This window comes from Amphibalanus amphitrite, unplaced genomic scaffold (assembly GCF_019059575.1).
Source record: "Amphibalanus amphitrite isolate SeventyFive unplaced genomic scaffold, NRLGWU_Aamphi_draft 000890F_arrow, whole genome shotgun sequence".
NCBI lineage: Eukaryota > Metazoa > Arthropoda > Thecostraca > Balanomorpha > Balanidae > Amphibalanus > Amphibalanus amphitrite.
The window spans coordinates 278726-293160 of NW_024882384.1; the positions used below are offsets into that span (position 1 = coordinate 278726).

Consider the following 14435-nt stretch of genomic DNA (forward strand, 5'->3'; position numbering starts at 1 on the left):
CGATGTCTCCCGGACGGCGAAGATTCTACGCCGTCCGGCCAATCACGTTCCACAACCGCAGCCGAGCCCCCTCTGACCTTGGACGGGATTGGCCGGACGACGTAGAATCTTCGTCGTCCGAGAGACATCGAACGCGGGGTAGGACTAGGATGCAAAAATCAGTCGAATAACGTCGTTTCAGTACGCTCCGCACCGATATTTCCAATCGTGTGGTGTCACTGTACATACTGATCCTGGGCGCCTCTTGTCAGGGCCACTGGGCGCCAATATTTCAGCGCCAATACGATGCGACTATGGCGCCCATCCGGGGCGTGGCGCCCAATTATGACCTGCAGCCCCTCCCCAGTGAAAATCCTGGATCCGCCACTGGCCATTGATCTGGAAGTGTTGAATTTTGACTGTTGCGTACACGTTTATCCTCATCACCACGGTACGCCTCCGATAAGGCCCTCGACCAGCCGAACATGTCAGGCAAGTCGCAGTCCGCAGATAATCTTGAAAAGTAATCATTTGTGCACAATTTTAGTACCCGTGAGATTGTAGCGTCCTCTAGAGCTGCCTTTGCGTACGACTTATATCTAGGTGGCAGCACATGGTGGGGATAATGATGTTACATCGATAACATTACGGGTATTCCCATCAAATTTGTTTCCCCTTGCACCTTGGTATTGTTCGTGGGCACTGGGCTTGGCCTGGCTAGCGGGAACGGTACACCCGTCGACCAGGCTGCTCTTCTTCCCTCTTCAGCGCGCCAGGCGGGGGCGCTGGGTGAGTGCTCGAACCGCCCCATCTGCCGGATGTATGCACCCGATGGTCTTGCCGACCGGCCCGGAGAGGACATTCTCGAGGGGTTGAAGGGGCCCTACTCAGAGCCGGCGTCTCGTGAAGGCACAGGTCGGGCACATGGCGAAAAGGTGTGATGTGTTGTCTACGGCACCGCAGTCCGCACTGCCGGCAGTACGGGCTCGGGATGAGGTCCGCTCTGTGGCGTGTGGCCCTCGGCAGGGAGCAGTAGCCGCTCCTTAGGTGACCCAGGGTGAGAGTTGTTCCGAACGCGAGAGGCCATCCCGGTCTGTGCGGTTATTTGGACAACTGTGGAGCACAGTGTCGCACGGGGCAGCAGCCAGCCCGCCCATGACAAGAAGTAGGCCTCGTTCCGGGAGGAACAGGCGCGCTCCTGATGCCGCAGCCGCTGTTGGCTCATGGCTGAACGTGAAGAATCTGGTGGACATGTCCAATGTCAATATGTTTGGATCGTGCTCCGTTGAAGATATTGTACAACTGGCCGGGCAGGAAAGGGCTCGTTAGTGATGGTAACTGGTAAGATAGTCATTCGTGGGCATGTGTGAATAGGATCACCGGCCATCAATGTTGGTAATATCACAAAACACTGGACAAACGTTTCATCAACATAAATAAACTTAACTCGTCCGGTTATTATCGCGTGGACTGCACATTTAACAAGGGTCCGCCTCGCTGCCTATCAGATAGCACCTAGAAGGCCCCTTCCGTGCAGCGCCTTTTTAACTCTGTGCGGCCTGCCGTGTATGTCGGTACATGACCCAGACACTTGACAATACCGCTTAAATAGAGATATGGTTCAAACGTCCACTGTAGCACACTGTTGTTCTATTGTCACATTAACACACTCCCAATAAGAAGTAGTTACATGATAAAACAATAATTTACGACATGCATAACTAAATAAATTAGACAAAAACGTATCCCAAACAAATAAAACTTTCAGGATATACAGCCGATTGCTTTCTTGTCGACAAGAAATTATGACATTTGTTTGTCGCAGCTCGACGATGAAAGCTTCCATGGTTGTACTTCTATTGTTGTACGAACACCGCGCAATAAGCACAGTACATACTAATTTACTTCATTCGGTCACACGGTAAACCGCGACGGAATTGGTTTAGCAGAACAGTCAATAAAACTATCACACACAAAGATACAACTACTTCTAGTAAATAAAATTTCATACATGTAAAGCTTGTTACCTGACACTCTGAATTTCCAAAACGGAAACAAAATTATGACTCGCAAGATTTTTTATGCAATATACATTATACATCTTATTTTATCACACACAAACACGACTATTGCACTCCATTCACTTACTCGATTCGCACATCAAATCCCTGTATAACATTGAGCAACATACAATTACACATTGTACAACATACATATACCGGGTTCGGCTCTTTGCTCCAAGCTCTTCTTTTCACTGCCTAAAGTGTAGAAGAGATTATTGTATCGTCACTTGTGACTAAGAGAACTTAAGTGTAAGCTTTGGTCAATCTCAAATAAGTAAACCTGGTCGAATTCTACTCCCAATTCATGATTCGATCGTCCGTAGTTGTACGGAGTTCGTCATTCACGACCGACCACAGTCAGTCTGAGGGCAGCCGCCGCTGGTTAGCGATGGTCGGTGTTACTGTCCCGTTCCAACGCAGCTGGTCCCGTCAGGCTGAGGACAACGATCGACAATCGGCGATAGTCGGCGCCACTGTCCCGTTCCAGCGCTGTTAGTCCGTCACTCTGAGGGCGGCGCCTCGCTTACTCACAGGGCAGCCGCCGCCCGTCGAGAATGGTCGGTCAGGCCACTCGTGAGCAGCGGCCGCCAGCGTGGGATGGTCTCCACTCACAGGGCGGCCGGCGCCAGTCTGCGATGGTCGGCACCTCTGCCTCCTCGCTCTCGTTCCAGAGCTGCTCGGCAGTGAGCAGCCGCCGTCCGCCTGGCACGGTGATGTACCGCAGCAGGCGGATGCGGTCCGAGGTGGGCTGGCCGCACCGCTCCAGCGAGGTGCCTGAGAGAAGGAATGGGGTAGGTTAGACGGAGAGCGCCTCTGTAGGGCGCGAGGGAGCTCTAGCAAGGTGGCTGCCACGGGAAAACGGTGGGGATAGGAGAGCGACTCTGGGAGAGAGTCGTTTTTAGCTTAATATGCGCGAAGAAACATCCACATCCTTGTTTTGCATTATCAATCTGGGTTGAATATCGTTGAATGAGAGTTGTTTACAGTTCGCGAAGGATTTTACGGCTAAGAAAACTCAATGCCGTCCCAACATCTTTTCGATGCTATAAGTCGGGCAGTCCCGGACTCCAGTCTCCCCTCCTGTCGCAGTCGCTCTTACCTCCGACGTAGACGCCGAGGGAGCGTCCGTCGGGCAGGTCGCTCTCCAGTCGCTCCACCAGGCCCTCTGAGATGCAGTCCACACAGCTGAGGTCCAGCAGAGCGAGCGAGGGAAGGGCGACCGCCAGACTGGGTGGGGTAAAAGAAGAAAGGTCAGATGAGAACAGGAGAGAGACGAACGGTGGCCTCCCAAGTCCAATAACACGTCACAGTGTGAGTTATTTGCGAAGGAATCCTTTCCATGTTGTGTTGTGACTACTCTACAGGGAACAAGACTTAACACTCTAAACTCTACAGCACGGAATATATAGTCTACGACATGGAATGGACAAGATCGAGATTTCCTGTAACTGCCAAGTTTTTGGCGACCTGCTGATGATTTAGTCGTGCGGATTCGCTGTGGTTACTTCCTTTACGAGGATGAAAGTATAGTTGCCAGACCTATAACTAATAGGGGAAGGTGGGGCATAACGGGGTACCGGGGCAATATGAGAAGGTGCATTTTATTCTAATCAGGTGTTGCTGTCTGGAATCACTTCTGACAATTTAAAGTTCGCTCGTTGGCCGCCCTTTTCCGGTGGACGCCGGCGGGAGGCGGCGTTGCTGAGGATGGTGGGTAAAGTTTTTTTCATGGTGCTGATGTATTTTTCAACATTCGTTTGGTAACTTCCTAGGTGAAAATCCGTTCGAGTAAGTTTGTCATAGTCAGTGAAAGCAATGACTCTCGTCCTAGCCAACCTTTCGCTGCGATAGAAAGTTGCCGGCTGTTTTGCTAAACATGAACGATCCTGCTCTATTGCCAATGTCCTTCGGGGGTTAAAACGGGTTTCCGATAGAGGCGATATGGGATGGTGAATTTTACCACATTTTACCACATTTTACCCCATTTACGTGCCCAGAAGTGCTTTTTTGTTAGTTAAAACTAGTTGCCTTTATTGGCCCACTCACGTTTCATAAATGCATTTAGAGGAGGGGTTGTGTTAAACGTTTCAAACGTTGTCGTAATGTTTCTTCATTATAAGTAGGTACACAGGCACCGTGTATGTGCCTAATTACGGAGCGAGCGAAGCGAGCGGAGTCTTACGTAGAATAACGGAAATTTCTGAGTATGAGCGAACCGGCTGACCGGCCGGCCGTGGGGACGCTCTTCAAAAGCTAATATCTTAGGAACGGGACATCCGATTGACAAGCGGTCTTCTTTACTGAATGTCACTTGGACGTAAAAGTTATGTGGTGTGATGGCCACCATGCGTTCTTGCCAACCACCGCACGTGGCGGCTGGCGCGTGGTAAAGTTGGACATTTTTTAAGAACCCCCAAAATTGCAACCTCAATAACGGCACAACGGCTGGGCCGATTGAATTGAAACTCGGTACACAGTTAGGTCTCCATCAGATAATTCATCTGCATGTGTTAGGGTTGGGGTGCTGCTGCACGTGCGCACGTGCAGGGGTCGTTTCCAGATCTCGAGAACGGCTGGACCGATGGCGCTCAAATTTGGTACACGGTTAGGGACCAGTTAGTAGGGTGCCGTGCACAAGTCAGTTGGGACCCATTTTGCACGTGCGCACGTGCAGGGTGCCGCTTCCAGATCTCTAGAACGGCTGGGCCGATTGTGCTCAAATTTGGCACATCGCTAGAGACCGGTTAGTAGGGTGCCGATGCTGGCGCCGCCACCGACCGTCCACCGCTGCAGCCAGGCGTCGCTCTCCTGAAGAAACTGCATGTGTTCTCCCGCCGTTGCTGGATGGAGGCTGGATATCGCGCGTCGCTTTGAGCAGGGGTCGAACCGGGCGCAAGAGTTTAGCACATCGAGCAGGTCGTTGAGGCGCAGCAGGAGAGTAGCAGTCGGGAGTGCAGTGCGCGGGAGCTTGCCGTGGGTCGCATGCAATGTGATTGCTGCTGCTACTGTCCGGCTCATCACCTGTGGGGCATAGCTGACTTTCATTTTTCAAAGCTGTTTGGCCTGATGTGTTTCTGGCTTAGTTTTGGAGCAGCCCGTGGGGAAGAAGCGCATTCCAGTGCGTAGAGTGTTTCTAAATGACTCCAAGAGGCTACTTCACCGTCTACTTCAATAGGTATCGTATTTCATTAATGCATTTCGTATGCATTTGAAGATGTGAGGCACGTCATACAGAGCAGCAACCTCGTGCCCGTCCACGGTGAACAAGCCGGTTTCCGCAGCTCCGAGCAGTCTGTAGGTCGCCTGGTTGTTCTTTGACATGTCACCAGTTGTAGCTAGCACAGTGAATCCCGCTGTTGTTACACGTTGGACACACTGTGTTAACAGCTGCTGCTGCACAACGGCCTTGGTCGTTCCGTAACTCAGAAAGAAACCGATGGGCTGTTTCCAGCGTTTGGTGACACTGACGTCCCGCACCATCATGACCAAGGCGTGGTCGGCGCAGGCATTGGCGCGGCAGAGAGAGCCATGATCAGTGAAGCCCTCGATGACGTCATCATCCCGCTGGTAGGCCAACCTTGGTTTTAGCTGCATTTCGTCGAACGAAATGATGCACAGCTTGTCCTTGGCACTTGAACCGATACGCCCTGGGACCAAGGCCATATATAGTCCTGGGACCCTGAAAGTAGAGCGCGAATGCTCGCACTTCCTCATCTTCATCAAATTTTAGACGAATTTCATCGAATTTCATTTAACTTTAGACCAATGTTAAAACTATAATGCAATGAATATGTATAAATGCTCCCGTAACAATGTGTGCTAAAAGTTTCCAATAAAATATACGGCTACCATTTCAAAGTCACAGTCACAACTTGGCCCTTGAAGACGAATCATTCGACGATTGTTAAGAAAAAATGTATGAAATGTTAAAATATATGAAAATGTAAACCCACGTGGAAAGAAATTCATCCGCATCCTCCGGATCTCCGGATATTCATCCGGCAAAATCCTTGATTTTTGGTTACACACGTGGCAATGCTAATCGAAGCTCCTGTCCATTCCATGTCGTAGACTATATATTCCGTGCTCTACAGTGAACAATCAACAAGACCTAGCTTATTGGCAATCACCGTCAGACCTCCACACTCCCCATCCCGTCCCCTTACCTACCCGACCACTCCTGTCTCTGTGAACCGTGCGCTCCCGGTGGCGTCCTGCGCCAGCCGCAGCTCTCGCAGTGGCAGAGCCCGCAGCCGGTACAGCACGTGATCAGTGATATCACACACGTAGCCAACGTCCAGTGACTGGAGGTGACAGAGCCGGTCCAGGTGTACGAGACCCGACTCTGTCACACCGTCACAGCCTGGAGAGGCCGAGAGAGAGCGTCAGAGATATCTGGGGAGGGGTGAGAGAGCGTGGCAAGGTGTGAAAGACGGGCCTGGACTACCTATAGCTGCGTATCAAATGGGTATAGTTTCCACATTTCAAGACAGTTTCCGTCGTTTGACAAGATTCGATTCCGCGGTATTGGCATTGAAGACTTGGGTGGTGAATATATGCCGGTAGGTATGGTGTTGCATTCAGATACCGTTTGATTTTAGGGTCATTTCCCGTCCACAGCCTGAACACTGACGGTGTATCAGGTCAGATCCTCTCTGTTCTCGTAACTCCCGCGCTCCATCCCTCTCCCCTCACTGACCCTGGACGTTGAGCGCGGTCAGCGCCGGCGCCAGCTCCGGCAGACGGCGCAGCGTCTCGTCAGTGACCCCTGGCGCGTCACTGACGTCCAGAGACACCAGCCGCGCCAGCCCCTCGGGCGGCAGGTACAGCTGCGGCGGCGGGCCGAGCCGCGCCGCCGACAGCCGCTCCAGGCGGCGGCAGCCGGCCAGAGCCGCCGCCAGGTCGGCCGTCTTCAGCCGCGCCACGCCCGTGAGCTCGAGCTCACGCAGCTGGCGGCAGCGCGCCACGTGTCGCACGTGCTCCGAGCTGAGCCAGCCGCAGGGCAGGCTGAGCTGGCGCAGTGAGCCGGGCAGCAGCGCCAGGCTCTGGCCCGTCAGCTGGGTGCCCGGCAGTAGCTGGAGCCGGCGCAGGCGCGGCAGGTGGCGCAACAGCACTAGTACCGTGGCCTCGTCACACACGTAGTAGGAGGGCAGGGTGACGTCCTCCAGCAGCGGGCAGGCGCGCACCAGACGTCGCAGACGCTGCTGGCTGAACGTGAAGAAGCCGGACGACATGTCCAGCGACAGCAGGTTCGGACAGTGCGCCGCTGAGGACGAACGGACGTCGGACACAGACAGACGTGGTGGTTAGAGATAGCAAGACAGCACTCCGCTTCGCATGCTGATATGAAGTTGATTCAATACTGATTCGGTAATTTTTAGCCCGTTTGTACCTGAACTTGCCATAGGGGCCGTCCAATCCAACCCTCTGCACATTAGACATTATTAGGTCCCATCCGATTGCAGCACCCTCGGGACGAGTCTCTATCCCTCCCTGATCTGCCCTCTACTGCCGCGCTCTCCAGGCACTCACTGATGTGATCCATGGCGTCGAACGGGCAGAGGTGCGCCGGTCCTGTGTGCAGCCGCCGCAGCCCGGTCGCCTGCCGCAGCAGACTCCGCATCTGATCAGAGTCCATGGAGACCCTCTCTCCGGCGTCGGCAAAGTCTCGGTCGAGCAGGATCTCCGAGCGGCGGGCCAGCAGGCCGGCCACCACGGCGTGCCAGCGGCGCGACACGGCCTGCGCGGTCAGCTGGTACCGCAGCGGCAGGAGAGACAGGATCTGCTCCAGCAGCTCCGCCGGCAGCCGGTCCGCGTGGCACGCGCCCGACGACCGGCCGCGCCGCCGCCGCCGCTGTCCCCGCGGCTCGGCCGTCACTGACTCCGCCGGCGAGGCAGGCACCGTGGGCAGGGACTGTGGAGCGCGGGCGGCGGACCGGCGCGGCCGGGCCGGCTCGGCAGTGACCAGGCGGGAGCCCAGCCACACCGAGCCGACGCTGGCCGCCTCCAGTGCTCTGAGAACGGCGACCGGTGACGGTCAGTGGACCGATCAGCGTCAGCTGACCGGCCAGCGACACGGGCAGGCTACATGCAGATTCCTGCCTCAGTTTACAGAATTAGATATCCCAGTTAGACTTCTCCTCGAGCCCGAATCTGCACCATACTTTTCGCCCATGATTACAATTTACAAGTGTATCTATTACGGGTGAAATCCAGCAAGAGAGGGCACAAATGAATGCTGGGATATTCTGGAAGTCACCGGTTCTTACCCGAGCGCCGCATTCCGCTCCGTGAACGTCACGAAACAAAAGTCACGGAGCTGGCCGCTTTCCTTGTTTCTGACAAGTGTGACGTCCTTCACGAAGCCGAAGTCCTCGAAGGCGTGGAAGACCGTGCGCTTGGAGATCTGTTAACAGGCAGAGCGATGAAACTAGAATGATGCAAGAAGTTGATCTTCGCACAATTTTTATCCAGCCAATGAAAGGGTGCTACTTATTTTTGCTCTTTGTCCCCTTGCCTGGAAAATTAATTGGTTTAACTAGACACAGCCGATTTGAAGGTCAAGAACAATAAGTCATAAACTCCGTAGCAAAGATCAAGCTTCGCATCTAAAGGAGAAACAATAGAATGCATGTTATCGCCAATATAGGTACTATAGAACAATCATCGATAAAAATGAGCAAAATTTAAGCAAAACACAATCGGTTATCAATATATTACTCCTGGCACTCACTCTTCGCGGCAGGTTCCTGACGCAGAGCCGCAGGTGGTTATCGCCAGCGTTGTCTGGTGACTCCGGCCACCCTCCACCCCATGTGCTGGATCGGGTCCCTGAGCCATTGGCCAGTGCGGGCTGGTGTATGTCCGCTGAAGGCTCTGGACGGTGCTGAGCATGTCGGAAACGCCGTCTGCGGGGCATCACGTCCTGCTTGTGCTTCTGGGAACATCATGTAGACAGCATGGTGTCAGGAGGTGGACGTGCCATGCTGCATACTCCATATCACATCTTATAACTAGTACAAACATACCATCCCTTACCATCCCTTACCTATACCATCCTATACCTATCCTATACCATCCCTTATAATCGATGTGAAAGATTCTTGCTATATAAATTATAAACTTGACAATGTGAAAGGACAATGCACTAATGTGCATAGATTGGTCTAATAAACAAAACAAATTACAACAGACCCAAATAATGCATCATCCTTAATTTTCTACAGTACAGCTTTCTAATGAATGACATTACCAAACCAATATTAGTAATATTAAACTGAACCATTGATAAAAATGGGAACTACGAAGTTCACAGGATTTAAAAAAATGCTTCCCATCAATAATACATTATATCTTATAACAAGGGCATATGCATATATTGCATAGTGAATCACTCATTCATATGACACAAATGCAAAGGGGCTTTTAGGGCATTGGTCCCTCCTGCAGCACCCAACATTGACAATCTGTAGTGCAATCTATGCAGTTTTCCAACCACCAAAAGAGGGTATCGGTACGGCAAAGGAACCTCAACCTAACACGATTTATTGGGAAATGATTGGTTTGAAATGTGTATCAAAATGAAAGAAAGCAGCACCCAAGAAGCTCTTGTAAAGCAAAGCAACATCATGGAGAGTATGCCCCACAACCAACATGTAGGTACTTATCTTACCACTTTGCTGGATCAGGATCTACGGCTTGCACAGTTGCCTGGCCAGTGCTTGTCATTGATAATTGTATATATTTGATGCATTGTTTCTTTAAAGCGAAAGCCACTCAAGTGTGTCAAAGAGGTCAAGGTCCGACATTACAGCAGATATTTACTAAAATTATCGAGATTAGAGCCATATGGTTGCAGAGTATCGCTAGCCAATTGACTACCTACTTCAACTTGGGCATCAATCATTGAATGCCTTGAAAAGGGAACCAGCCAAGATTCTTACAGATAGAACCAGCCACATGTATGATTTTGAATAAGCAGAAAAATACATTACACTTGAAATGGGAGAACCAAGACAGGTAGTGCCACTCAGTTTAAATAATTATCCAGAGCGCTGTTCGGCAGCCGGCTATTTTGTGTGCAGGGTATGACGTATTTCGCGAGCCGACGTCACACGCGGTGACGTCGGCTCGCGCGCGAGCCGAGCGCCAACGACAAACTAACGGGAACCCTCGGACACCCTCGGGGCATAAACCGCGGAGTAGCATATTGAGCGAATCTTATAAGGAAAATTCATATATTTTCGTTTCTCAAATGATAATCAGGGTGTCTCTTACCTTTTTACATATCATTTAGTCTTACCTAACACTTCAGTCGCCAAATATCTGCAATTTATTCAAGCGAAGGTATTTTCAGTAAATATCAATGGTATAGACCGAAATCTTTTGAATAAAAACTCCAACCAACAGAAATAAAAATAACTTAATTTATTCCAACCATTTCCTCCAAATAAACAACATAAAAACTCACTTTTACACACATCATTCATAATAAAGCATACTAACACGCCGCTTTTGACAATTGCGGCGTCGAGTGGCGCGCTGCTAGCGCTCTTTTTCGATCGCAGAGACCCTGCACGCGCGCGAGCACACTACGTCACGTCCGGGGGGCACAGGTATATGAAAAATCGCAGTGACGTAACACTTTTCTCGCTTCTCATTGGTCAATAGCCCGTTGCCGGGGTAACGTGCACGTATGTGAGCGCGGGCAAGAGTACTAGCCGGCCGCCGATCAGGGCTCAGCAGAGTAAAACAGTGATCATCACGGTTGGTTGGTTGGTTTGGGTTAAGCACCACATCCAGTGGACCAAGGTGCTAACCGGAACTCTCACGCTGTTCCAAGCGGTCAGGTAGCGGCAATGCCACGTGCATCGCCCGGGAATCGAACCCGGATGGCCGAATCTAGAGGCAAGTATCTTACCCCTAGACCGGAATGCTCCCCAGTGATCATCACATAACATATCTTTCTCTAATATTTTGTTTCTTGCGCGTCAGATATGTCTACTGTTTGGTAAACAATAGATGCGTTCGGCGTAGAGTTCAGTGCGTTCGGCACAGGCACAGACTCACAAGGCATAAATCGATGCAATTATATGAAAAAGGCTGCAATTACCAAATTTGAACAATAAAATTAAAAGAAAAATGTTTTTCATTGACTAGTATTAGGTATGTCTGTATGTCTATGCGTATTATAGCTTCGGCAGCTAAGTAGCAAGCAAAGGACAAAATTGTGTATAGGTACCGGTCAGGACTTCAAACCTGCGAAACGTCGGCAGCTCACCAGCGTCCAAACTGGTCCAAACGTACAAACTCCAAATCGTCTAATTTACAAACTTTGATCGGACACCCACCGCGGACAATCCAGATCTTATTAGATCTTAAATTGATACTGAGAATACACCATGGGCATGGTTTTCAATAAAAGTAGGTAGGTACCTATTTCGAAACATCATAGAAATAAAGACATTCACTAATTCGAACCTTTTCTCAAGACCCCGATTTCAACCAAACGTCCAGATGCTCCAGATCTGCTCCAGATCCTCCAGATACCTAAATGTCCGCAGAAACTTCTTGGACTTTTTGTAGGGATACTTATTCTACGCAACGTGCTTTGCATGGTAATGCACCAATGCACTAGCGGAACCAGACCGGGATGAAAGGGCTATCGGCCACGAAGCTGAATGCCTGCCATGGCCCATGGGATGTTGGCGTCATGTTAAAAATCGGTTTTCGAGTGGATGCTCATTGCCCCCCCCCCCCACCCCACACCCCCTTAATGCGACTGTCAGTCCTGACATGTGTAGGGGGGGGGGGGGGCAGGAATTGATAGCTACTACCACTACCAAAAACTGTTATACCGGGGTATGCAATCTGCATGACTGAGAGCTCAGAACGCATTCCATGGTTTTCGGTCGTTCTCGTTACCGATGATTCCTTTCCGACGTTTCTTATTATTACGCCTATCACAATCTACAGTCTTCACATACCTAGACAAACTCAAGTCACCCTCGTCGAAAATAAGCCGCGAACATCCAACTGGCTCAAACCGGACTCTACCACCGCCTATCGGTCGTTCACTCTCAGAAGTCAGCGAGCCAATTGCGAGTATAACTATTAATTACTAATAACACCAGGGCACTCAATTATTGCAAATCTGCATCACTATCGGGATTTGAGGGCCACTGAGACGTGTAGCAGTTACCTACCTTTGACCAGACATGTGCATGGATCCGAGAGGTGGATCTATGATCTCAGTGGATCTCTCGACAAAATGAAGAGGTCGGAACTATGATCTCAGTGGACCTCTCGACAAAATGGAGGAGTCGGATATATGACCTGAGCGGATCCCAGATCCAGATCCTCGGGATCAGATCTTGGACCCATTTTCCAGATCCATGCACATGTCTGCCTTTGACCTTGTTGGTCTGCTAGCCAAGGTCTGTTATTTTGAGCATTGTCCACTGCACGCGGCCACGCTCTCTTACCTGGCGTTCCGCCATTGTTTGTCGATGCTTGAGCGTCGGTTTCAGCCGTTAGTGGGTTATATCACGGCGATGGTCGGCTTTTGGGATCTGTTAGGGACACGTATGGCACCGACAATAAGCAAGAACGAAAGCGCACGTCGCGTCGACACCGGGGCAGGGAGCCAAGTGGCGGCCGCCCCCACGCAGCTGCGTATTTTTAACGCTCTCTGCACCTCCCCGTCACACGGGGTCTGCCTCCACAGCCACACGCAGTTCATTCACCGGAGCCCGTTTGGCGTATCCGCCAATAGGCAGGCGGCCGTCGGCTTGGTCTATGCCCGCTCGCCACAAACAACCGCCCCGCACTGCAGCCGGCGCCACCCCTCCCCTCTGCGGCTGTTCACCCCTCCCCTCTGCAGCTGATCACCCCTCCCCGCTCCCCACCGGACCGGCTATACTCGTTCCGTCCCCCCTCCCCCCTCCCCTTTCCGACCGTCGGATGATCGTCGGTCGATAATGATCATGAGGGGACGGTGGACCGACCGACCGGCCGCGGCGTCCCGTCCGACGCGCCACTGCGAATCATTTGTTTGTTTGTTTTGTTGGGTTAGGCCCTTTCGGTCGGCAAGACCATTGCAGAGCCGGAAGGATGATAGGATTTAGGGGGAGACATTGGTCTGGGCAGGCACCCTAGTGAGTCGCCGGGGCTGAGCCCGTCCAGAGGACAGGCCACCCAGCCCCAAGGCACTCACTGCACCCGGCTACGGGGTGCGCTCCCTTGGGAGCAGCGGTGCCGCTCCAAGGGAGCAGCCCGCATGAGATAAAGTTGCCTGTCCAGCCCGGAGGGAGGTTGCGGCATGGAGGAGAAGGATTTCAGTATCCTGAGGATAGAAGCACGGATAGGTGTGACTGCGAATCACGGGAGAACCAGCAGATGGGAGATCATGATTCTGCAGCTTCGTGACCGTTATGTGCGTGCAAAACCTAACTAAGAAGAGGCTTTTTTCTCGTCATCGATAGATGTGTCTTTATCAGCAATGATATGCAAAAGCTGGCTCAGAATCCGGCCATGGCACACAATTTTCACGAGCTCCAGCTGCTATGTCTCCAATAGGCGATGATTTGTATCGTACCTCGGCACGGCCATTGGACAATATGGCACCGCCCATCATTCATGGTAGTAGTCTGTTGTAAGTCGAACCGTCTAAGCGTAGCGCTGAATCCAGCGTTTCTTCGTTTCTTCGTTTGTTTGTTTATTTGTTTGTTTGTTTGTTTGTTTGTTTGTTTGCTTGCTTGTTTGTTTGTTTGTTTGTTTGTTCGTTTGTAACATTTAATTTATTTTTGTGAAGAACACTATACGTTGTCAAGCTGCACCGTTCGTCCAGCTGTAACAATACGCCGCAATTCTCCCTATTTGGCCGGGTCTGGTTTGGCCGCTGCTCTTATTCCAACACTCCCGGGCAGAGTGCACCGTCACCCACCATTAAACTCCACCCGCGCTGCTCAATGAACTGGCAAAGCCAGTGGCAGTTTATCGTTGCCTCATTGGAATTGGTCAATAGTTATTTTGAGCCCGCGCCTCTGTGCCGCTGACCTATTGCTAAACGTTCACGACTATGGGGGATCGCCCATATCTCGCCCATATCTCAGAGCTCAGAGCCGATAACAAATGCTGTCCCGCTTCAGCAGCGGAAAAGACGACGGCACGCTATGTCCAGGGTGGCCTAAGAGGGTGTTTAGGCTGTGGTCATCCCCAGACAGCGTCGACTACTTAGTGTCCAGGTGAGATGGTGAGAGATGCAGATGATGAGGATGATAAAGTTTCCGTCTCCAGTTCGGCGATAGTCTCTCGCCATGCAAACACGCTTAATCCTGCTTAATCCACTCCTGCTATATTTGCACTACTTCTTAGTTCTTGTAGCTTTGTTCA

General features: G+C 51.4%; 1 protein-coding gene across 2 annotated transcripts; it reads right to left on the reverse strand.

Moving 5' to 3' along the window:
* Positions 1 to 1612: 1612 nt before the first annotated feature.
* LOC122367709 (F-box/LRR-repeat protein 20-like) lies at positions 1613 to 12737 on the reverse strand. 2 transcript variants are annotated; one of them, XM_043341057.1, is made up of 9 exons: positions 12527 to 12737; positions 8776 to 8979; positions 8312 to 8448; positions 7575 to 8056; positions 6742 to 7308; positions 6213 to 6405; positions 3142 to 3269; positions 2648 to 2816; positions 1613 to 2566 (listed from the first exon to the last, which is right to left on the reverse strand). In XM_043341057.1, coding segments are annotated over exons 1-9 (1896 nt in total). In that variant the 5' UTR covers positions 12542 to 12737; the 3' UTR covers positions 1613 to 2565. The 2 variants fall into 2 exon arrangements, with proteins under 2 accessions (XP_043196992.1, XP_043196991.1); XM_043341056.1 differs by lacking the exon at positions 12527 to 12737 and adding an exon at positions 9715 to 10067 and having other exon boundaries at positions 1613 to 2816.
* Between the last annotated feature and the right edge of the window lie 1698 nt (positions 12738 to 14435).

Coding starts and splice junctions, on each gene's coding strand:
- LOC122367709 (XM_043341056.1), bottom strand. CDS start 8,961: ATGCCCCGCAGACGGCGTTTCCGACATGCTCAGCACCGTCCAGAGCCT. Junction 8,449..8,775: donor TCAGGAACCTGCCGCGAAGA/GTGAGTGCCAGG, acceptor GCCTGTTAACAG/ATCTCCAAGCGCACGGTCTT. Junction 7,309..7,574: donor CGACGCCATGGATCACATCA/GTGAGTGCCTGG, acceptor GTTCGTCCTCAG/CGGCGCACTGTCCGAACCTG.